The sequence below is a fragment of the Microtus oregoni genome, unplaced genomic scaffold (genome assembly GCF_018167655.1).
Source record: "Microtus oregoni isolate MIOR12 unplaced genomic scaffold, Mior012 000047F_ref0000412, whole genome shotgun sequence".
Classification (NCBI taxonomy): Eukaryota; Metazoa; Chordata; class Mammalia; order Rodentia; family Cricetidae; genus Microtus; species Microtus oregoni.
In genome coordinates, this window is record NW_024543221.1 from 5,653,383 (window position 1) to 5,679,118 (window position 25,736).

Consider the following 25,736-nt stretch of genomic DNA (forward strand, 5'->3'; position numbering starts at 1 on the left):
ACGGAAATAGAAAACACTATCCTGAGTGAGGTAAGCCAGACCCAAAAAGAGGAACATGGGATGTACTCACTCATATTTGGTTTCTAGCCATAAATAAAGGACATTGAGCCTATAATTAGTGATCCTAGAGAAGCTACATAAGAAGGTAAACCCAAAGAAAAACATATAGTCATCCTCCTGGATATTAACCTTCATCAGGCAATGAAAGGAGACAGAGACTGAGTCCCACATTGGAGCACCAGACTGACATCTCAAGGTCCAAATCAGGAGCAGAAGGAGAGAGAGCACGAGCAAGGAACTCAGGACCGGGAGGGGTGCACCCACACACTGAGACAATGGGGATGTTCTACTGGGAACTCACCAAGGCCAGCTGGCCTGGGTCTCAAAAGCATGGGATAAATCCGGACTCGCTGAACATAGCTGACAATGAGGACTACTGAGAAGTCAAGAACAATGGCAATGGGTTTTTGATCCTACTGCACATACTGGCTTTGTGGGAGCCTAGGCTGTTTGGATGTTTACCTTACTAGACCTGGAAGGAGGCGGGAGGTCCTTGGACTCCCCACAGGGCAGGGAACCTGGTCTGCTCTTTGGGCTCATGAGAGAGGGGGAGTTAATTGGGGAAGGGGGAGGGATATGGGAGGCGGTGGTGGGGAAGAGACAAAAATCTTAAATAAATAAATAAATAAATAAATAATAAAAAAAGAAACAAGAACAAAGACAGCCTGGTTATTATCAGCTGACATGCCTTTCTTGCTAGGATGGATTGATAATCAAAGGTGATGATTAATTCCTTGTACCCATTTCTGCCCTCAGCTTCCTCACATAAAACTACTGATAAGCCTCAAGGAATGCACCTGAGGATTTAAAGTAGAGATGACCGATTTTCATATATAAAAGTTTAAATTTGAGATTCTCAAGATTTTTATAAGATTACTTTTTAAGATAAATAATAAAGTGATTGCTCCTTTCTTTGAACTACAAAATGCAGCCTGCTAGTAAAAGAACTGGCTGAGAAAAACATCTTACTTATACAACACTCTTCTAATCCATAACAAGTTGCTTGAACATGAATCTATGTGGGTTCTTGGAGATAATTTGTTTTTCACCTATATTATGTAAAATGTTTAATCATGTAAAGGATATGAAAAGCGTGTTGCTTTTTCCTTGTATTCATTGCAATCATTAACTTAAAAATAGACTGTAACCACACTGTACTTTTTATCCTGTTTGAAAGATATTGCTGGGGTATAATAGTTATGAGGAAAAAATAAAGTTAGAAGGAAGGCACCTAGAGAGACAGAAAGGATACATCTGAATAGAGGTAAGAAAAGAAATAAAGGGGCTGGAGAGATGGCTCAGTGGTTAAGAGCACTGACTGCTCTTCCAGAGGATCCGGGTTCAATTCCCAGCACCCACATGGCAGCTCACAACTGTCTGAAGATCCAGTTCCAGGGGATCTGACTCTTCTCACCAATGCACATAAAATTAAAAAAAAAAGAAAAGAAATAAAGAAGAAAGGAGATGATAAAGAAACCCTAAAGCTGTGTGTGTTTTCCCTTTTTCACTGGCCCAAGAGAGTTAAGTTTTACTCCCTCAGGTAGAACAGTCAAATTGAGTTATTAGTTCACCGACTGTACATTCCCCCCGAATCTCCAAACTGCATTCCCCCCAAACTCCAAACTACTGAAGGCTGGCCCTCACGGTAGCAATATCTCGGGTTTTGCTTGTGTGTGTGTGTGTGTGTGTGTGTGTGTGTGTGTGTGTGTGTGTATGTCTGCGCGTGCATGTGCCCTCCTATTGATTTCTGGCCTACACAACACAGATCTGTCCCCTGTGATGTTTCTCTGGGTTGAGGTTATTCTCCAGTGAAAGAATTAGCTGCAGCTATTTGAGATCTTTTCCCACATCCTGGATTCCCCCATCTCTTACTTCCTTGTTTTATCTGTATAGCAGGAACTGTGAGTGTGAGGGCCTGTGCCAGTCTCCAGGAGATCATGATTCCTCTTGGCCTCCATTCATACTCACAAACACAGTGTGGGCAACTTCTGATCTCCTGCAGGTCCTGCAGCTGTTGGACCATTTGGATCTTGCATCTGTTTTGGAAGTGGCTCCTCTGTTAGTTTTTTATGGGGGATTTTAGAAACATAATTTGATTTTGACTTTTTTTTTTTGATTTTTTCGAGACAGGGTTTCTCCGTAGCTTTTGGTTCCTGTCCTGGAACTAGCTCTTGTAGACCAGGCTGGCCTCGAACTCACAGAGATCCGCCTACCTCTGCCTCCCGAGTGCTGGGATTAAAGGCGTGCGCCACCACCGCCCGATTTTGACTTTTAAACCAGTCAGGGAGTTTCTGTCTCTTGAGAAGGAAATCAAGATGGTTTGTGTCCTTGATATCATACCTTAAGTTATATTTATAGTCACTGTTCCTTTTGTCAATAGTTTTGATATTTCCCCTTTGTCCAGATTCCTGTTTTTCAAATTTGTCTCTTTAGGCAGGACCAGATAGTTCTAGGTGTACTCATCTCTTATTCCCATCCGATGCCATCAACTTCCATGTATTGGAATTGCCTTTTCCTGTTTGTCTATGAGTTCTCCATCTTTCTGAATACAGTGGTTCAAGTCATTTTCTCTAGAGACATCACAGAGTACGTGTGAGGATGAGTGAGGCTCTGGGTTCAGCCCACAGCTCCTTGCTGATGGACATCTCCTAAAGTATACTCTGTTTTTCTATCCTCCCTATTTCAGACTTAATACCGTGATGTTTTCCATTCTGCTCCTCTTCCTGCTAAAGTGAGACATCATTTTCACGAGGCTGATATCTGTATAGCATGACGGATGTCATTATAAGTGTGCCGCTCAGTGTCGTCACATACTGTAGAGTGTTGTATGGTCATCACCGTCCGCTTCCAGCATCTCTTACAAAATTCCACATTACCCGCCCCTTTCTAGCCATGGCAACCTCTTCTAAGAATCTGCTCATTCTAAGTACCTTGGATATCTGGAATCATAAATATTGCTGTTTTTATCTTGCATATTCCACTTATAGTAATATCTTTAAGGCTCGTCCATGTTGAAGTGTGTATGAGAATTTCACTCCCTTTCGAGGCTAAATGGTGCTCTGATGTCTGTTGCCGGACACTGCTCCCCCACTCACCTGTGGCTCTCTTCCCTGTGGACTATGGCCAGAATGCAGCTGTGCACACTGGTTTGGAACATCTGCTTGAGCTCCTCATTTCAGTTCTTTGACATGTATACTTAGAATTTCTGGGTCATATAATTCCATAGTTAATATTTGGGGAACATCTTTACAGTGTATGGCACCTACATTTGGAGATCAGAGAACAACCTTGGATGTTTTTCCCGAGGTGCCTTCCACCTTTTTGTGTGAGACAGGATCTTTTACTGACCTGGAATCTTAACACATTGGCCTGGCTAGTTAGCCTGCAAGTGTCCAGGGGGCTCTTGCCTCCTGTCTTGACACCACTGAGCATATAGATGTGTTATAGCCGTGCCTGGCTTCTTATGTGGGTTCTGGCAACTCAAACTCAGGTCCTTATAATTGCGAGGCAAACACTTTACCGACTGAGTCACCATCCCAGCCTTTCCCACACTGACAATTGTCTCACTTGTTTTTCCTTTTCTCCTTCCTTCCGCCCTCCCTCCCTCTTTCTTTCTTTTCTTTCTTCCTCTCTTGCTTGCTAAGTTACAGGAATTCTTTACATATTCTCATATATTAAACATTAAAATATGTGATTTCAAAAATAAAATGTCCTCCAATTTCTTAATCTAGAGAAAGGAAGATCTTTTCTAGAAAGATATCGAATGATGATGGAGAATTTATTAATCCAAGCTTACCTCCTCCTTCTGTTCAAAACTCAGAACCCAAACCAGACACTGATGTTAATGTGGTAAGATGCACCTTAGAGACATTAACATAAATTTTGATATAAGATGGATAGCAAGTTTCTGAATTAAAAACTCAATAATTGTTTGTTACACACACGCACACATGCACACACATGTGCATTCTTCTATCATTGTAAAAAGCTGGAATAATGCTTATCCCAAATTTTCCACTGTTGTTAATTCATATTTTACTTATTTGCTATTTGACATGTAAATATAGTTATAATTTATAGTACTACGTAAACTCTATTATCACAATGTAAATGCCCTACTATATTTTGTTCTTGTCTTGTGGGCATATTTGCTAAATTAGATTTTAAACAGAGGGAAAGTGGAGATGGACTTGAAAAGAACATATGCACCAATATTTGAAGTAAACCTATATTTGAGAATTCTCTCTTCGGATGAGTCTCCAGAGGACTCTGAAGAGAAGGCTCAGAAGTCTGACCAGACCCTTGACGAGTCTCTGACCTGTGATGACGACGAACTCTTGGAAAACAGACGAAGTTATGTGAGAACGTCAAGTGAAGACCTGCTCTTGAAGTACAATCAGCCAAGCAAGTTTGGTTCCCTCCTCCAACGGATCCTTTCCGGTAAGACCGAAAGAAGCACACTGGCAGCTGGAAATAATAACTGAAAGAAAAAAAAATAAGTTTGCACCTTGCTAGTTTGTATAGTGTGATGTTCACACATGCTAAGGTGAACAATGATAGAACATGAATCTCAGCCTGTGGCACATGTGAGTGAGAATATCCTTTTCACCTTGAAACATGTAGGATTTCTCAGCCAGGGGCTTCTGGGCCCTCCTTATCAGGATGAGCTCACCTGGAATGGCATCCAAGCATGCAGACTCCTGAGCAGCAGTGCCACTCAGTGGTAGAGTGTTTACCTAGCACAAGTGAGGCCCTGATTTATCTCCCAAATCCACAGAAAAGGAAAAGAACACACTCTGGGGCTCTGTATGAGAGCTCCTTTCTTGGTATCAGAGTCTAGGGGCCGCTGATGAAATACCACTTTCAGCCGGTCTCTAGAATTGACTCTCAGGATATTTAGAAAATACTAATGTATGTTAAGTTGTTGTCTAGCATTTTAAAATATTAAGAAGTTTTTACTTTCTCTTTCTCTGATAGACACAGGACTCCAGACTGAGTCTGAGCGAGGGCACTTCTATAATAAGTAAGCATGAGACATTTTTATAAGTAGCTGTATTTTGTTGGGTACTGTATTCAATTGAATATACGTTTATTTATTGTTTTCTCTCAGATTTTCTGAATTTCCAACAAACCTCTTTATACATCCCAGCAGACTGGACTTTTCAACACAATTCCAAAATGTGATAGCAACTATTGAAAAATATATAAGTAAGTATTTGAAAGCCTTAGTGCCGTCTTTGGCAATGCTTTTTAAATTATTATCCAATATTCTTAGTCAGTGATATATAAGGCAGATATAAATAAGAGACCATGTATTCCAGTGTTTAGGATCAAGCAATGTTAATTTAGAATTATTTGAAGGTGTATGTGTGTGTGTGTGTGCATGTGCATATCACAGTATTGGTCAGAATTCTTTAAAGGAACAACTGATAGAATGAGTTTGTATGTATATACATACATATATATTTATATATACATGTATGTACATATACATATCTGTGCATATATATACACACACGTGTGTGTATGGATTTGTTAGACTGGCTTACAGGCTTTAGTCTGGGTAATCTAACAGTGGCTGGCTCCCAGTGGTAGTTGTTCAGTTCATGAGACTGGATGTCACAGTCGGCCTAGTTGGTTGGTGGAGTCCCAGGGAAATCCTAGAGAGCTGCTAGTCTTCAGTCTATGCTGGGATCCCATAGAAGGCGTTCTAATACCAGTGAAGAAATGCCTTGGGAACAGGCTAGATGAATCTGACACGAGAGTGGGGGCAAGCAGGCATAAAGCAAAAGCTTCTTTTTTTCATGTCCTTTTATGTGGGCTGCCACTAGGAGGTTTGGCCTAGATTTAGGGTGGGTCTTCCCATCTCAAATAATCCATTCAAACAAATGTCTCACAGGTGTGTCTAGCTACTTGGCTTGTAGTAGATTACAGACTATAGATGTAGTCAAACTGACCATCAAGATTAGCCTGCATGCCTGTAAAGAGAAAGTATGTTGGGCAAGCAACCTAAGGCTCGAGTTATTTGAATTTTATTTCATAGCATTGCAAAGATCTTGTTTCTACCTTGAATAAATTTTAAATGGTTATTTTCAGCTGTATGTATGTAATCTGAGATTACATGGCAGTGACTTCATTGGTCAAAGAGTTTCTTCATTTCTCACAGTAAGTTTTAGGAACAAATTGGACTATTAGGAGCCTTGGCAACTCTTCTGTCATTTGCTGTAGTTTGCTAAGTTCATGTGCTATAGAGCTGCCCCACTGCCTTCTAGTTTTTAGCACTGCACACTCGTTTCTGCCCAGGAAATTAACTACTTCTCTATGGAAATTAGAGGCATGTATTAATGATTCTTAAATTTAAGGGAGGGAGATTAATTATGAAGAAGTAGGTCCTCTGTCAGTCTTTCTGTAGATAGATTCCTTTTGCCACTTAGATATTCTTTATTTATTTATTTCTTCCCTTCTTTCTTTAATTTTTGGTCTCTGTTTCTTGAGTTAAAACATCTGACCACTTCCATGTTTTCCCTCAATATAAAATGTTTTTGCCATTTGATTTTTTTAAAATTTTCATTATAAAATAACTTGAGGCTTCTATGAAAATCATGAGCAGAGTAGAGCATTCCTGCATGCTCTACCCATGCTGTGACCATCAAAACTGCACAAGCAACTGTACAGCAGCACTAATGAAATGACAGAGGTCAGCTGCTTTGCTGATGTCAGCTTTCTGGTCCAGGATCTGGAGTCCACAGCTGTGCTTCGCATTTGTGTCTCTTGAGTCTTCCAGTCTGTGATAGCTCCCTTTCTTGTCTTTTGTGATCTTAAGGAATTTTTTTAATGTACTAGTTAGTTTTCCCATAAGTATACATTAGTTTGGTTTGTCTACTACTGTCGCATGATAAGTTTTGAGGTGTTGCATTTGAGGCAGGGATGTTGTGATAGTTTGCTATCCTTTTATTGTCTCAGGTTGTTAGACATGTCCAACATGCAGTTGCACATTGTGTTACTAGTAATGCTAACACAAGTACTTGTCTAAGGTGATCCTTGGGAAAGTCAGAAGATAATACAAATATGTTTCTGCTGATAAATGTACCCGTTGATTGTAGCATTCATCGGTGGAAAATCCTGCACCTGTCAACCAGTTCTCCATAAAAGGAGTTTCTCTTCCTCTAATTCTTCACACTTTTATCACTCAGGATGCTTATATAAGGAACAGTTGCTCCTCCTCTGTTTACGTATCTGTGGTATATGTTTAGTTGTATTTGAACTCTTAGATTATTGTATTTTCAGTATAGAAAGATTACTTTATATTTATATATATGGATATTTATTCTTATTTACATTTATTTATGTGGTGTATGACGCTTTCTTGTTTTTCCTAACCTTTGCCAATGTTGCATTGTCAGCCTTTAAGAAGTTCCTTTATCTTCAAGAGAGAGGTAGTAACACCAACCACATTTTGGTGATTTCTGTTTCACTAGGACTTGGTGGATGGCTCATATTTCCTTACCCCAGTAATCCATCTCTATGTTTCGTCAAATGTTTACTCGCTGCTGTGTGAGAGGGGTCTCTTAAGTGTGCTAGGTCAAATCTATTAGCAGCTGTAAGATTTGTAAGATGGTGTGATGGTGGAAATGCTAACTTTTCAATGCTTTGTTCCAGCCACAATCGTTCCTCTTCACCAAGACCCTCGCCTATCTACCATTATTGAATTGGTTTCCGTTCCAGATTTATCTAATGAGTCAGAAAGTATAGTCAAATATAAGAAGCACATTCGATGGCCAGATTACTATATCCTTTTTGAAACTGATGCTGACTATCAAAACAAAGTAAGTTTTGAGATTGTATGTCTTGGCAGTACCCCACTGAAATTACTATATGAACATGATGTATGGAAAACATCAGAGCATGCTAATTCATGGCAATGGGAGACTCATCCCAGTGACTCTACACTTGACTTCCCATGGCCTCTGATCTCTACTTACCACAGGTTTCCAAACCTCCACTGTGGAAATGAGTTTTCTTCCCTACGGTTCTTTTATAACATTGGCTTGCCAGTATGTTGGCTTGCTATTCCCCAGCCCTTCCCTTACCACATAACTATATATTTTTGTCCAAACTGACAGTAGAATATAACTATCTCAGCTTGTGTATGGATTCTGTCCTGTCAAAAACAACTGTCTTAAGAACTAGATGAAGTCATAAATACATAGGATTGGCTTTGTCTGTGACTATGTTAAGAACAGACCCTTAAAGCTCAGGTGACACGTAATGAAATAGATGTCTTGTCTCTGTAATATATAGTTCAGTTCACTCCTTGATTACAAAGTTAAATATCTGAGTAGCTTTGCATAAAAGTCAAGTGTTAATTATCTACATTGCTTGGTCTTGTTTCCAACATATTTCAATATTTACTCCCAGCTCTAAACAGAATGAGTTTTACAAAGACCATTACCTAACAGAAACAACCAGCTTGCCAAACTGTACATTTACACTCCTATGTTAAAAGTTTGAGTAACCTTTTCATTCCCAGACTGTGAGTGCTGACTATTGTATCGTTTTCATTCACAGATTGTGAGTCTGCTGACCATTATTGGTAATTCAATGGGCCTGGTTACCAATTACAGCTGCAGTTTTCTAAAGTATTGTTACATGGTAGAAAAGGCCAAAGTCATGAGTATGAAACTGCCATTTATGGGGATCTTGACATCAACAGAGTTTAAAAGTATAATACATAAGTTCAGAAACTACCTAAAACAGATTGTGACTATGGATATTGAGATGCGCCTTGGAATTTTTTGCGTGAAAAGTTTGGATTATCAATTAGCATGCTTACCATATGTTGATAACATCATAGAAATGAGCTACAACCTGTTACGTTATGCAATTGAGCAAAAAAACACGAATCTATTGGAAGTAAGTCTTTAAACCTTTCCTTTTTCATAAGATTTTGGATTAGATCAAAGATTTTGGATTATATCATAACTGTAAAACGCACACTCAAAAAATACACAGAAGTATTATCCTTGGAAAGTCTGAAAGTAGTGTGACTACATCTGCTTTTGTTTTAATCTTTGTCTTTGTGTATGTGCATTCATGTGTGTGAATGTGACTTGCATGTGTGCTGTGGTATGTGTGTGGAGGGCAGAGGACAACTTTGGGTGCTAGCTTCTCTTCCTCATTGTTTGAGATTGTGTCTCTTGTTTGTATGGCATAAACCAGGCTCTTGGGCTTCTGGGAATTCTCCTGTCTCCAGTTGATCTGGCCCTAGGAACCCTGGGATTAGAGACACACATGCTACTGTGTCTGGTTTTACATAGTTTATAGAGAGCCAAACTTGAGTCTTCCCACCGCATAGCAAGTGCTTACCCGGTACTTCCTTGAGAACTTTCTTGAAAACGTATTTCCTTGAGAACTTTCTGTGACATTGAAAGTATATCCCATGTCACTCTTCATCTCCACTTTGATCTTTTTAACATGCATCACTATCTGGCATTATGTTAGATGTTTGCTTGTTCATCCTCCTCTCAGAACATAAGATCCACCATTCTATGGAGTATCTGCAGTAAATCTTGGAACACTAATGCAATTTCAGTGTGTATTAGGGCTATCTTTGGGGGCAGTTCTCTTATGGGACAAATTTTCTAAGACCACTGTCATTTGAAGCTTCTATTAAAAAAAACTATGAGTATGTAAACATCTGGGAGCACCCTAAATTTAAGTTTCTAGGACAAATATGGATCCTAGTATACTAACCATTGTCTGTACCAACATTCTCAGTAATATCCTAGACCTGCTTAAAGACTAGAAGTTATATAGCAACTTCATTTTTCCTTTAGTTAGCCAGACAGACCACCAATACTTTTTTTTCACCTTTTAAAGTATTTCTTTTTTTATTATTTATTTATTTATTTATTAAAGATTTCTGCCTCCTCCCCACCTCCCATTTCCCTCCCCCTCCCCCAATCAAGTTCCCCTCCCTCGTCAGCCTGAAGAGCAATCAGGGTTCCCTGCCCTGTGGGAAGTCCAAGGACCACCCACCTCCATCCAGGTCTAGTAAGGTGAGCATCCAAACTGCCTAGGCTCCCACAAAGCCAGTACGTGCAGTAGGATCAAAAACCCACTGCCAATGTTCTTGACTTCTCAGTAGTCCTCATTGTCCGCTATGTTCAGCTAGTCCGGTTTTATCCCATGCTTTTCAGACCCAGGCCAGCTGGCCTTGGTGAGTTCCCAGTAGAACATCCCCATTGTCTCAGTGTGTGGGTGCACCCCTTGCGGTCTTGAGTTCCTTGCTCGTGCTCTCTCTCCTTCTGCTCCTGATTTGGACCTTGAGATTTCAGTCCAGTGCTCCAATGTGGGACTCTGCCTCTGTCTCCTTTCATCGCCTGATGAAGGTTAATATTCAGGAGGATGCCTACCACCAATACTTCTTAAACCTAAAGTTAATGCTAACCTTTGACTATGCCTCTGCAATATAACAGTGAAAATACAGCACCATTCTTGCACATACGGAGTCTAATGTAGCAAAAAATCTCATCAGAACCATCTAACAGAGCCTGGGTAGACAAGGAATAATTTTCAAAAAGAATGCTAATTACTAAGGGAGAAGTAGCAGAGGTATGAAAGCATTGTGTTGACAGGCAGGATAGTGTGGGCAAATGTTAATTTAACTGGATTCAGTTACACATGACCCCCTACCCCCACCACCAAAAGAAATGAACCTGTGGCTTATACAAGTTAGAACTAATTTCTCTGTCAGATAGTAGTTCACAGAGAGACAACCTAGGGCTACTATTAGAGTCCACATAGTCATTGAGAATTCTGGCTGCTTTGGGCTCACTGTGTCTCCCCCAAGCCCTCCTCATATTACATCACATGCCTTTTCTCAGCAGCAGGGCAGAAGAAGGCAACATGCCTGTTATGGGTCTAGAAGTTGGGTAGTAAAATGTCTTCATAGAGAGTTCCTTCCTAAGAGCTCCCCCATACCATCTTCTATTTTAACATAATTTTTCATTACTTAAAAAGAATATTTTATTAAATTCTTCAAGAATTTCTGGCAATGTATTTTGACCATATTCACTTCCTTCCCCGATTCCTCCCAGAGCCACCCCCACATCCTTCCCGCCCAAATGTGTGCTCTCTTTCTCTCTCTTTCTGAAACCCATCAAATCCAGTCTGTGCCAGCCAACTACTCCTGGGTCCAGCGCCTGCTCTACAGTGTAGTTGAGTTACCAGGGGTCAAATTGAAAAACTCTAGAACAACTCTGAGGCCATTCCTGAGGCCTCTCAGCCTTAGTGCTTCCCCCTTCCCTGGAAACTTAACAACTTCCCAAGCACGTACTGGAATGTTGGAAATTTTCCGTCTCACTGTGGCCTTGTGGATGTTCTCCAGATAGAACTCAGTTATTGGAATTGGGGAAAGATAACCCTTAGAGGTTGACTCCATTCCTCGGTCTTGGTCAGGGGATATCGACTCAGTTCCTCGGATATGGTTAGGATAACTCACAGGTGTTTCTCCCTTACCCCACCTGATCTAGCAACCACTCTCTAGCTGTGGCTGAGACCAATCATTGCTAGTAGCCCTTTGAATCAGCCAATAATTGGAAAAACAACCCCAGACTCCCCGCTTGTTTCTGTGGCTTTTTACTTTAAAAGTAGCTTGTACCAGCTATTTGGGGTCTTTTGGCTTCTCGAATGCTGAAAGGCCCTGTCATGACAGAATTAAAATTCTCATGCTTTTACATCAACTGCAGTGTGAGAGTGTTTTCTTGGGGTGACTCCTCCTCGGTGATTGGACTTCAGGGTCCAACAATACCATTGAAGAAAACCACATCTCTCTCTCTCCCGGAAGCTATCAAATGCTAATAGCTTCCTGGCTGGGGTTGGGACTTCATGTCCATCTCCCCTCTCCAGTCTGGAGTTGTGTCTAGCTTGAGCCTTGAGGGTCTGTGCATGCTGCAATCATTGTGCACAGGTGCAGCTTCCCTGCTGTGTCCAGAAAACACTATTTCCGAAAGGTCATCCGCCAACTCTGTCCCCTCTTCTCTGAAAATCCCTGACCTTGGGAGGGGGAAGATTGTGCACAGATGTCCCCGTTAGGACTGGGCATTGCACGGTTTCTTATTCTCTGCACCTTGACCGGCTGCTGGTCTCTGTGCCAATTGCTGTCTATTGGGAGAAGAAGCTTCTCTGTTGCGGGTTGACTCATAATTCTGTAACTTTACCAAGTATCTGATCTTAGACTAATTTGAGGTGCAGTTCCTTGTCTGACGAGTAGAGAAAACAACATCTAATATACAAACACAGTCTCTCAATACAATGGGACCATAGCCTGGGGAATCTGGACTGTGCATGGTCAAAATGGCTGTGTTCTACTCACAGTCCAGCCTCGCTCTTGACATCTGCATCACACTTACTTAAAGTTGTCCATAGAATCTTTCTCGTGTCTTATTTATTTTGCCTGTGAAATATATTCAAGCACTTTCTGCTAATTGTAGAAAGATTTGACTGTGTCAGTGTTCTAGCATTTAGCAAACACTTAGAATTATGTGCAGTTTGTATGTGATTGGTTTCTGAAATTACATCTATAGAAGTCAGAATTCCAAGATAAAGCCAAAATTTTCTAAAATAGTGAATTTATTACATTCTTACCATTGGGGTGTTAATAATTTCAGACCTTAGATTCATCACTGCGCCAGCTGGCTTGTGAGCCTGCACAAGTAGAGGAATTTGTGGACCATTTTAATTTTTTGGAAGAAATCACTTCGAGTGTTTCTGAATTAGAAAGAGACATTTCCACAATTTCTCAGCTGTATTCTGTTGTGAGGCATTACCAGATCGATATTTCTGAAGAGCAGAAGGCCATCTACAGTATCCTTTTCATGAAGTTTAATCATCTAAAAACAGCTATGAAGTTAATTGCCACAAATAAAGAGGCCACCCTAAATAAATTCAGGAACAGTTTGGAAACACATATTATTGGCCTACGAGTAGATGTCAGAAACCTAAAGGATAAAGTAAGTGCTTTTTGTTATCATTAAAATTCTTATCTTAGTAACACTCTGCATTTAGATTTTTGCTCTCTAAGGAATCATTGCTCAATAACTTAATCCAGATATATTTGCCCAGTGTGGTATTGAATGAGAAATGTCCCCCTTTTGAACACTTGGTCCCGAGGTGGCAGGTACTGATTGGGGAGATTAAGAAGGTGTGGCATGGTCAGAAGAAATACGTTACGGGGGGTGGACCTTCAGAGTGAAATCATGATGTACTTCCAGCTTGCCTTCTTGGCCTCCTGCTCGAGCTCGAGGGGGTGAGCTCTCAGCTCTCTGCTCTGGCCACCATGCCTGATGCTTGCCCGCATTGCTCCCTGCTGCAATGGAGCTTTAGCCAGAACTCTTCCCTAAGCTGCCCTGGTCACAGTGTTTAATCACAGCAGCAGAAAGCCGCTAACACACCCTGGTATTCACAAGTAGAAATCTGATGGATTGTGAAGTTGAATGGGACATGATATCACAAATCTCTTTTTTGATAACCTCTACCAGGAATCTAGCCTTTTCTTGATCTATGAACGAATGTGATTTCCAGGACACCAAAGTCCTTCAACAACTGCAGAAAAGGGGGCAACATGAAATAAGCTTTCTTAAACTTGGTCTAGGCTTTTGGGTCAAATGATAATATTCCAATTTCATTCATTTTATCATGTCAAAAAATAGGCCATTTACTAAAAATGTTGCCAGTAAGACATGTCTGTGTTCTGAGCTGTCTGGCCTCTTTGAATGTTTTTCCTGTCGGTTGTAGATAAGAAGTCCCATCCTGCTGTGTGGGAGTACTCCAGTACCAAAAGCCAAAGACCTGGTCAAGTCTCTCACAGCGGAAGCGGCAAACTTGACTAACAAGGTGAAGACCTACGCAAGCTACCAGGACTATTACGACGACTCCCAATCCCACATGCACTCCCTCAACATGGAAGAGATCACACAAATTGTGTTGAGTGAGATCTCTGACATCGAGTGTGACCTGATGCTGAGGAAACTCTTATGGGACGCCCAAGAAGAGTGGGGCACCCTGTTCTGGGAGTGGAGGGGCTGCACTCTCCAAAGCATAGATATGGACTTAGTGAGGAGCAGCGTCTCCAAGTGGCTGCATATAATCATCGTCCTGGAAAAAGGTAGTACATGCCCCCACAGCTTCCTACCCACCGTAGGCAAAACGGTCAGTCTTCCTTTGGCCTTCCCTCAGAAGCTGGCCATCAGACACCTGCAGAGACAGACAGAGAAATCTAGGTAGAAGTCTTGTACTGAAGCAAGACACAGTTTAGAGCCTTGGGTAGTGGGTGGGATAACCACAAGTGGTTACAAATAGTCTTGTAGCCTTTAAGGCCCAGCACTCAGGAGGCAGAGCCAGCTCGATCTCTGTGAGTTTGAAGCCAGTCTGGTCTACAGATCAGATGCCAGGACAGCCAGGACTGTTATACAGAGAAACCCTGTCTCAAATACACACACAAATACACACACACACACACACACACACACACACACACACACACACGCTGGTTTCATGGGTAGAACTTCAGATGTTTCAGAATCAGTTTTGACTCCCAGGGTTTGCGGGTTTCAGATGTTTTTATGCTAAAATCCTGCCAGCAGAATCTTTTCCTGAATTCTACATATGGCACTTATAGTTTCCTTTGGGTAGTGGGAAAAACACCTAAAGTAACTCTGTGACATTTGTCAGTGCTAGTCATCACATTTGAGATGGCACCTGCACAGAAACACTGTACCATGACGGGGTTCTCTCTGTTCAGCCTGGACAAGCTTGCCTTCATTTTCTGTTAAGACTCCTTTGTCACTCACTACTCCTCAAGCTAGGAACCCTTCTCTAGAAGAGCCACTGAAACGCTTTAGTTTGCTTGCTGTTAAATTGTACAACCTACGTCTGTAGCCCCACCACAGAGTGTTTGCTTTGGAGGACGGGACCCTGTGTTTGATCCCCAGCAGCACAAAGGAGGAAGTGTATATACTATATTACAAATGAATGTCACTGTCACCATGGGGCTGTGTGGTGCACCCCTACAATCCCAGCATTTAGGAGACTGAGGCGGGAGGCTCACAAATTCAAGAGCACCCTGAATTACATGATAAGGTTCTGTCCCAGAGAAACACCATCTCAGCAAGCAAGCAAACAAACAAAAATCCACGTGTGTGTGTGTGTTATAATGTTTAGCAAAAAAAAATAGACATTGCAAAGCATAGCCTCAGAGCTCTCAAATAACACAAGTGTGCGTACTCTCAACATTTGTCATATGCTTCAAAGAACAAGGTACTAAGCAACAAGTAGACAGCACCTTGTCTTTTTCTTAAACATATTTTGTTTCTATTTTTAATTTAATTAAATATAATTTCATCATTTCCCCCTTTCATATTCCCCCTTTAATCTCTCTCAAATTTGTGGCCTCTTTTTCTATGACTATTATTGTTACATATATAAATACAACCAGCTAGTGTTCCTTGTATATACATAATTCCAGGACTGACCACTGGGTATGAAATCACCAACTTGGGAGCTCATCCCCAGGGAAGACTAATTCTTTCTCTCAGAATTCCTTAAGTTGCCTATAGGTCATTGTCTAGCAGGAGGCCCCATGAGATTTCCTCTTCCATGTTAGCACGTCTGACGTGTGTGTGTGTGTGTGTGTGTGTGTGTGTGTGTGTGTGTGTGTACACATATGCATATTCTTGTCAGTGAAAAGTTTGGGAAGCCTTGTGCCAGGTGCCATCCAGGCACCTAATTTCCCAAGACAACTTGGGTCTGTTAGGCTTGGGGATTAGTCATTTATACCGACAATTATTTTCCTATATTTTAATCCTTAGTCGATGTTATGGATGTTTGGCATCAAAACTTCATTGTTCTATAATGAAGATTAACAAGTGATAGAACAGCATTATGTTGATTAGCAAGTTTTAAAGAAAAATTCTCGGTTTGTTTGGTGAAAAAGATATGAACATATTATTAGTCTACCAATTCGCTGGTATTTGCAGGTTTACCTAAAAATGACATGGTAGCACACCTCAAGCAGTCAGTGCTGGACTTCAAGCAAGAGCTTCCAATCCTCACAGCGCTGGGAAACCCTTGTCTCAAGCAACGTCACTGGAAGGCTCTGCGGGAGATCACCGGAAAGGCAGTTTCCCTCAATAAAAATCTCTCAGTAGAGAAACTTCTAGCACTCAAGGTACATAAAAATAGTTGACAAGAACACATTGAATCATGAGGGATGAGTTTTAATTATTGGCAAGGGACCCTACAAGGAACATACATTAGGAAATGGGGAAGGGGGCAGGGTGTCTGGGACAGCAGGGAGTTGGCGACAGGATGTTCTGTTTAGTGGGTGGATGGGGACTTTGGTTTCAGCTTTATTCCTGAGATGATAGGAGCCCAGTATCCCTGCCTTTCATATGCAACAAATGCCAGTCTTTAACATGCTAGTTCTTATAGAGATTGTATTTTATAAGACTAGAAATATCAAATGCACTGTGCCTCATTTTGTAAGTATTGAAAATATATTAAGAACATACTAGGATAACTTTACCAATAAAAGTCTAATTAGCAACAGTTTGCTATTCCACAAGGCTCTGTTATATAGGGCAGTGGATACGGCTTAGTTTGTAGAGAGCCTTTCTACCTTCAGGAACCCTAGGTTCTAATCCTAGGGTCACATAAACCACCCTGGCTATGGTGTGTGCCCTCAATCTTAGCATTCAGGAGGTGGAGGCAGTCATTTTTAAATACATATCCTACTTGAGACCAGCCTGGTCTATATGAAATCCTTTTGCAAAAACTAACAAAACAAATAAAAATGTATTATATATGTATATATATATGTATATATATATATATATAATTTTGAGTTTTCATAGTTTAAAAAGTTTCTATTTTCTTGGCTATCCTGTAAGAACCTTCATTTATGTTTCATTTTTGACAATAATGTAATCAAAACCAGCGTATTATGCCTATAATTTTGTTGTAAGGATAAACATGGGAAATACTTTGAAAGAATTTAGGAGGTAGAGTCTTTAAGAACCCTAATTAGTTTAAAACTAAGCTGTTTTAAATCTCTAGACATAGTCTTAGCCTTCCTCCTGAGCTCAAGACACACCTTCCTGTCCAAGTTTCCATTCATGTGCATAAGCTGTGTTCAAAAACTTAACATGCCTCTCGTTGCCCACCTCTCCAAGTCTCTCATCTGCCCTCCCTGCCTTGGTTCAGTTATTGACAGCCCCATCCTTCCAACTCCTTATGTGAAATCACATTTGCATTCTCCTGGTAACCATTCTGCATCCTACTTAAATCTCCCATCATCCCATGCCTTTCTGGGAGCCTCCTGGCTGAACTGTGCACTACAGAGGACTAAGGGTCAGTGCCAGCAGCTGAGCTCATGCAAAGCAGCTGCTGAGCATCTAGGCCATGTCAAGGATTTTCATTGAGACGTCTTCCAGCTGAGTGATCGTGTGGAAGCTGGAGACGTCTTGACTAATTGGAACTACTCCTACACCAAGCCAGGTTAAGAATGTGAATTTGACAAAATAAGAGTAGCAGCATAGAATACAAGTCAGAATGAACTGCCCTTTCAGGGTGGCAACTGGGGGCCTGCATGAAACAGTGTCCCATGATGCCCCAATATACAACTTCTGAGCCATCCTTGACTTTGTGATGGGATAGGGAGTTTAAAAAGGAAGGCTGGTACAGATTTTAGAGGGTCCAACTTAGTGAACATAAACAGGAGGGGGTAAGGTTTGCAGACGACATAGTGGCCACAGAACCCCACATCTCTTTAAGTTATAATGACAGAGCCCAATGAGGAGGCAATCGTGTGGTAAACCCCAGTGAACTCCTGAGAGGTTCAAGAAAGGGAGAAGTGGTTAGCCTTTATCCGTGTACCAATCTGTGTTAGCTGAAGAAGAGATTTTAAAAAGCAAGCCTCTTTCACAGTGCTGCTGGTTAAGGCCATAAACACTCAAGATCCATCAGGGCCCTTGGTGTCATCTTTGGCAACCTGCAACAAATGGTGACAGACCACTGTGCTACATGAGCAAGCAAAGAGGGTAAGCCTCTTTCTTTAGCACCGTGGAGATTATATATAGGAGTAGTGGTAGATTCAGTTTCCTGATAAGGTATAAAAACAGTAATCCCAGATAGTTCATCCTAAAGGTAGAGACTGAGAAGTTCTTTGAATCTCTAGTATTGTGACTGAATCTAAAGTTTTTCTACCAGGATCTTATGGGAACTTGCAATCAGTGCACATGGGAAAAGGCTTGAATTTATCTTACTAATGCATATAAAACAAAACCAGAAGCAGCAAAAGATAAAAACACCCTTAGTCCTTGGTAGATCTAGCAAAGAACAAGAAGCTATAGAAATCTGGGTTTATCAGGTTGCCTTTTCTTGTGTGTTCTCTAAGAAATGTTGTAGGATATGTAAAAGCTTGCTGCCAAGTAGCAGAGGCATAGGCGCTAGTGTGGAGGAAACGGTGCCGCCCACCCATACATGAGGCACATGCAGACTCTGCGCTCAGCCTGAGAGGAGATGAAGTAGACGTTCTGGTTGAGCACGAAGCATGTGAGTTGGCCCCAGTGCGTCAACAGAGAGAGAGCTGTGTCCCGACATGGGCCCCAGAGTCTCCAGATGGAACACCAACCTCCCCAGCGTCGGACCTGTGGATCTGAGTTCGCGCACCCTTCAAGACACGGCTTTAAATCTCCAGTTTAGAATCTTTGGGAATTGTTTGCTCCTCTAGATATTAAATGATTTCTTCATTTCAGATGTTTCCGTATGAAAAGAAAATAAATGAAATATCGGTCTCGGCAACGAACGAAGCCACACTGGAGAAAATGTTGTCTAAGGTCATTGAGGTCTGGAACAATTCTCCCCTGCATTTGATTTTCCATCACACAGAGAGTTCCAACATCCTCATCATTGCCTCCATCGACGACACGATCACTCAGCTGGAAGAATCCCAGGCCATCCTCGCCACAATCAAAGGATCTTCCTATATGACGCCAATTAAGGTAAATGCTGTGGCAAAGATTTGGGAGTGTTTTCATTTCCTTCAGTCTACCAGGTGGACTTTGCTTTCTGCAAACTCATATTTGGTATCAATTATATGAATTTTTCTTATGTTTATATAGAAGAGGGAATGTTTAATAATGTGAACACTAAAAGTAATTTTTCAGAAATGCTCATTAATTATTCACAAGGAAATATCAAAGTTGAATTTGGATGGGCAAAATAAATTTAGATTATGTATGTATAATCATATAAACATATATCCACAAAATATGACTTTTACCAGTTTCTTGTAACTAGTAGTCCTGTGTCTAATAACTAAAACTAATTTTCAAACTAAGAAACTTAATCAGATGTGTATTGATAAACTCTTCAATGACAAAATTAAGATAATTAGTATATGGATATGCACCTCCGTACAAATAGAGAGACTCACAGAGAAGTCTGAGCAAACAGAATTCATATTTGTAAATATGCAGACATTTAAAGAAATGTGTGATTTAGGTGGGCCTTAGAGAGAAAACAATGTATTTCAAGAAGAAAATAAATAAAATGGATTATACTGTCAAAAGCCACATAGTAAAATAAAAATTACAATTAAGAGAAAAATAACAGAAAAAAACAAGATTCACAAAAAAATGAGATACAAGAAGTATAATTTTAAATTTTTAACTTTTGAAATGAGCAGCAAGAACAGAATCACATATCCAGCCTGAATACAATTGGATAAAGCCTTGTGGAAATGCATGGTGCAATAAATGCCTTTATTAAAATAAAAATTAAGGAGTTATAAATTGGGCATGTTTGAAAAGCCAAAATGGAAGCCATGTGGGAAGACTGCTTTTTTTCACTTTTTTAAATTGATTTTTGTTGAGCTCTACATTTTTCTCTGCTCCTCTCCCTGTCTCTCCCCTCCCCTTCTACCCTCTCCCAAGGTCCCTATGCTCCCAATTTTCTCAGATCTTGTCTTTTTCTACTTCCCGTGTAGATTAGAGTCCTCATTGTTGTCTAGATTCTCTAGGATTGTGATTTGTAGGCTGGTTTTCTTTAATTTATGTTTTAAAACCACTTATGAGTGAGTACATATGATAATTGTCTTTCTGGGTCTGGGTTACCTCACTCAATATGATGTTTTCTAGCTCCATCCATTTGCCTGCAAATTTTAAGATGTCATTATTTTTGTGCTGTGTAGTACTCCATGGTATAAATGTAACACATTTTTCTTATCCATTCTTCAGTCGAGGGGCATTTAGGTTGTTTCCAGGTTCTGGTTATGACAAAAAATGCTGCTATGAACATAGTTGAGCACATGTCATCATGGTACAATTGAGCATCCTTTGGGTATATACCCAAAAGTGGTATTGCTGGGTTCTAAGGTAGGTTGCTTCCTAATTTTCTGAGAAATTGCCCATTCTTTAGGTTTCCATTTTGTCTTGTTGACTGTGTCCTTTGTTTTACAGAAGTTTCTCAGTTTCAGGAGGTCCCATTTATTAATTGTTTCTCTCAGTGTTTGTGCTACTGGGGTTATATTTAGGAAGTGGCCTCCTGTGCCAATACATTTAAGTGTTCTTCCCACTTTCTCTTCTATGAGGTTCAGTGTGGTTGATTTTATATTGAGGTCTTTGATCCATTTGGACTTGAGTTTTGTGCATGGTAATAGATGCAGATCTATTTTCATTCTTCTACATGTTGAAATCCAGTTATGCCAGCACCATTTGTTGAATATGCTTTTTTCCATTTGATATTTTTTGCTTCTTTGTCAAAAACAAGGTGTTTGTAGGTGTGTGGATTGATATGTGGGTTTTTGATTCTGTTCCATTGGTCCTCCTGTCTGTTTTTATGCCAATACCAGGCTGTTTTTAGTATCGTAGCTCTGTTAGTAGAGTTTGAAGTCAGGGATTGTGATGCCTCCAGAAGTTCCTTTATTGTACAGTATTGTTTTGGCTATCCTGGGTTTTTGACTTTTTCATATGAAGTTGAGTACCATTCTTTCAAGGTCTGTGAAGAATTTTACTAGGATTTGATGGGCATTACATTGAATCTGTAGATTGCTTTTGGTGAGATTGCCATTTTTATGTTAATTCTACCTACCCAAGAGCATGGAAGATCTTTCCATTTTCTAGTGCATTCTTGAAATTTCTTTCTTCAAAGACTTAAAGTTATTGTCATACAGGTCTTCCAGTTGTTTGGTTAGAGTTACTCCAAGATATTTTATGCTGTTTGTGGCTATTGTGAAAGGCGATGTTTCTCTGATTTTCTTCTCAGCCCACTTATCATCTGTGTAAAGGAGGGCTATTGATTCTTTTTGAGTTAATCTTGTATCCTGCTACATTAATGAAGGTGTTTATGAGTTGTAGAAGTTCCTTGGTAGAATTTTGGGGTCCCTTATGTAAACTATCATATCATCAGCAAATAGTGAGAGTTTGACTTCTTCTTTTCCTATTTGTATCCCCTTGATCTTCTTTTTGTTGTCTTATTGCTCTAGCTAGAACCTCAAGTACTATATTGAATAGATATGGAAAGAGTGGACAACCTTGCCTTGTTCCTGATTTCAGTGGGGTCGCTGTGGGTTTCTCTCCATTTAGTTTGATGTTGGCTGCTGTTGACTTGCTATATATTGCCTTTATTATGTTTAGGTATGTTCCTTGTATCCCTTCTCTCTTCAAGACCTTTATCATGAAGGGATGTTGTATTCTGTTGAAAGCTTTTTCAGCATCTAATGAGAAGATCATTTTTTTTAAGTTTGCTTATATGGTGGATTATGTTGACAGATTTTCATATGTTGAATCATCCCTGTATCTCTGGGATGAAGCCAACTTGATAATGGTGAATGATTTTTCTGATGTGTTCTTGAATTTGGTTTGCCCGTGTTTTATTGAGTATTTTTGCATCAATGTTCATGAGTGAGGCTGGCCTGTAATTCTGTTTCTTAGTAATGTCTTTGTGTGGCTTGTGTATCAGGGTTATTGTAGCATCATAAAAAGTGGTAATGTTCCTTCTGTTTCTATTGTGTGGAACAAGTATTGGTATTAGTTCTTTGAAAATCTTGTAGAATTCTGTGCTGAAACCATCTGGCCATGGGGGGATTTTTTTTGTTTTGTTTTGTTTTTTGTTTTTTGTTTTTTGTTTTTTGTTTTTTTTTTTTTTTTTTTTTTGGTTGGGAGACTTTTGATGACTATGTCTTGTTGGAGGGAGACCACTTGTTGATTCCCGGATGCTCAGCCCTGAAATAATCACACAGAAACTATATTAATTAAATCACTGCTTGACCCATTAGCTCTAGCTTCTTATTGGATGGCTCTTACATATTAATTTAACTCATTTCTATTAATCTGTGTATTGCCACGCGCCTGTGGCTTACCAGCTAAAGTTCCATCTGGCACTGGTGGGGCTACATGACTTCTCTCTGACTCTGCCTTCTCTCTCCCCGCACTCAGCTTAGTTTTCCCCGCCTAGCTCTGTTCCCCTATAGCTTGCTATAGGCCCAAAGCAGTTCCTTTATTTTTCAATGGTAAACATAGCATACAGAGAGAAATCCCATATCAGTTTCTATTTCTTTAGTAGTTATAGGTCTACTTAATTTGCTTATCTGGTCTTAATTTAATTTTGATAAGTGATATTTATCCAAAAAATTATCTATTTCCTCTAAGTTTTCCAATTTTGTGGAGTATGGGTTTTTGAAATATGACATAATGATTCTCTGGATTTCCTCCATGTCTGTTATGTCCCCCTTTTGATTTCTAATTTTGTTAATTTGGATATTCTCTCTCTGCCTTTTGGTTAGTTTGGATAAGGATTTGTCTATTTTGTTGATTTTCTCGAAGAACCAACTCTTCATCTCCTTGATTCTCTGTATTGTTTTCTTCATTTCTATTTTGTGGATTTCAGCTCTCAATTTGATTATTTCCTGCTGTCTAGTATTCTAGGGTTAGTGGCTAAGTTTGCTTCTTTTTGCTCTAGAGTTTTCAGATTTTTCTGTTAACTCACTAATGTGGAATTTTTCCAGCTTCTTTATGTAGGCATTTAGTGCTATGAATTTTCCTCTTAACACTGCTTTCATTGTGTCCCATAAATATGGGTATGTTGTGTGGCCATTTTCATTGAATTTTAAGAAGTCTGATTTCTTCCTTTATTTCTTCCTTGACCCATTGATGATTCAAGTGAGCATTGTTTAATTTCCACAAGTTTGTGGACTTTCTGAAATTAGTATTGCTGTTGAATTCTAATTTTTAGCCATGATAATCCGATAAGATACATGGGATTATTCCAATTTTTTGTATCTGTTGGAAGTCTGTTTTGTTACCTAGTGTGTGGTCAGTTTTTGAGAAGGTTCCATGAGGTGCTGAGAAGAAGGTATATTCTTTTATGTTTGGATGGAATGTTCTATAGATGTCTGTTAAGTCCATTTGATTCCAAACATCTGTTAGTTCCCTTATTTCTCTGTTAATTTCTGTCTGACAGACTTGTCCAGTGGTGAGAGTGGAATGCTGAAGTCTCCCACTATTAGTGTGTGGGGTTTAATGTGTGATTTAAACTTTAGAAGTATTTCTTTTACATATGAGGGTGCCCTTGTATTTGGGGCATAGACCTTCAGTATTGAGATTTCCTCTTGATAGATTTTTCCTGTGACTACTATGAAATGTCCTTCTTTGTCTCTTCTGATAGATATTAATTTGAAGTCTATTTTGTTAGATATTAAGATAGCTACACCAGCTTGTTTCTTAGGTCCATTTGATTAGAAAATTTTTCCCCAATCCTTTACTCTGAGGCAATGTCTGTCTTTGAGGTTGAGATGTGTTTCAGCAGAAGGGTAGATTCTGTTTTCATATCCAATCTGTTAGCTTATATCTTTTTATAAGTGAGTTGAGTCTATTTATATTAAGGGATGTATTTTTCCCTTCTTTGGGATTTGCTGCTGTAAGATCATCTATTGTGTGTGTGTGTGTGTGTGTGTGTGTGTGTGTGTGTGTGTGTGTTTGGACGTAGCTAATTTCCTTGGGCTGGAATTTTCCTTCTAGTACTTTGTGTAGGGTTAGATTTGTGACTAGCTATTGGTTAAATCTGGTTCTGTCATGGAATATCTTGTTTTGTCCATCAATGGTGATTGAAAGTTTTGCTGGGTATAATAGTCTGGGGTGTCATCCGTGATCTCTTAATGTCTGCATTAACACTTGACCACGACCTTCTGGCTTTCATTGTTTGCATTGAGAAGCCAGGTGTAATTCTGACAGGTCTACCTTTATATGTTACTTGGCCTTTTTCCTTTACAGCTCTTACTATTCTTTCTTTATTCTGTATGTTTAGTGTTTTGATTATTGTGTAGCAAGGGAACTTTTTTTTTGATCCAATCTATTTGGTGTTCTGTAAGATTCTTGTATCTTCATATGCATTTTTTTATATTGGGAAAGTTCTCTTCTATGATTTTGTTAACTATATTTTCTGTGTTTTTGAGTAAGACTTCTTCTACTTCTTCTATCTCCATTATTCTTAGGTTTGGTCTTTTCATGGTGTCCCTTTTTTTTAATAAATATTTTGTGTTAAGCTTTTGTTAGATTTAATGTTTTCTTTGACTGATGAGTCTTTTTTCCTCTATTGAATCTTCAGTGCTTGAGATTCTTTCTTCTTTCTCTTGTATTCTGCTGTTTATGACTGCATTTGTGGTTCCTGATTGTTATCTCGTAATTTCCATTTCTATAATTCCCTCGATTTGTGTTTTCTTTATTGTCTCTATTTCAGTTTTCAAGTCTTGAATCATTTCTTTCATATGTTTGATTGTTTTTTCTGGGTTTTCCTTAAGGGATTTGTTGATTTCTTCCAATTTTTTTGTTTGTCTTTTAGTCCATTTCTTTGAGGAAATTTTTTATTTCCTCTTTAAGGTCCTCAAACATTCTCCTAAAGTTATTTTTAGGTCATTTTCTTCTGCTTCATCTTCATTTGGGTGTTCAAGTGTTGCTGTTGTAGGGCCACTAGTTGCTCTTTGTGGTGTGGAGTGTGTTCTTACCTTGTCTACCTATATTTTCCTCTGATTGGTGTAGTTGGGGCTGTGTCTCTGGTGATCAATCTTCCAGGTGCGAATGGATCCAAGGCTCAGATGATTGTTCCTCCTGGTGCAGCCAGGGCCATGGTTCCAGTCACCCTGGAGGTCACTCCGTGTTCCCAGTGATTGTTTAGCACTCCTAGGGGTGGCTCTGCTATACTTGGAGTCTTTTGGCTCTGCTCCCATGGAGGTTGCTTGCTTGGGGCTGCTCCTGCTGAGGTCCCTGCCTTGGGCCTGCTCTGGTAGAGGCTGTTGGCTCAGGCCTGCTCCTGCAGAGATCCCTGGCTCCAGTCTGCTCCCTCAGTGGTCACTCCCTTGTACCTGCTCCTATGGAGGTCATTGCCTTGGGCCTGCTCAGCTGAGGTCGCTGGCTCAGGCCTATTCCCACAGATGTCCCTGGCTTGGGCCTGCTACCACAGAGGTCCCTAGATTGGACCCAGTACTACAGAGAGGTCTCTAGCTCGGGCCTGCTTCCTCAGAGGTCCCTGACTCATACCAGTCCCTCAAAGGTCTCTGGCTTGGGCCTGCTCCCTCTTTGGTCACTCCCTTGTACCTGCTTCTGTGGAGGTTGTTGCTTTGG

General features: G+C 40.1%; 1 protein-coding gene across 1 annotated transcript in view; it reads left to right on the forward strand.

The window, feature by feature from the left end:
* Positions 1 to 25,736, forward strand: part of Dnah14 (dynein axonemal heavy chain 14) — a 257,032-nt gene that overhangs the window by 40,117 nt on the left and 191,179 nt on the right. The window contains exons 11-20 of the mRNA XM_041635247.1: positions 3,792 to 3,909; positions 4,221 to 4,500; positions 5,038 to 5,083; positions 5,171 to 5,268; positions 7,720 to 7,886; positions 8,629 to 8,973; positions 12,732 to 13,073; positions 13,858 to 14,227; positions 16,098 to 16,288; positions 18,876 to 19,121. Coding sequence (XP_041491181.1) covers positions 3,792 to 3,909; positions 4,221 to 4,500; positions 5,038 to 5,083; positions 5,171 to 5,268; positions 7,720 to 7,886; positions 8,629 to 8,973; positions 12,732 to 13,073; positions 13,858 to 14,227; positions 16,098 to 16,288; positions 18,876 to 19,121 — 2,203 coding nt within the window. The remainder of the gene's footprint in view (positions 1 to 3,791; positions 3,910 to 4,220; positions 4,501 to 5,037; positions 5,084 to 5,170; positions 5,269 to 7,719; positions 7,887 to 8,628; positions 8,974 to 12,731; positions 13,074 to 13,857; positions 14,228 to 16,097; positions 16,289 to 18,875; positions 19,122 to 25,736) is intronic.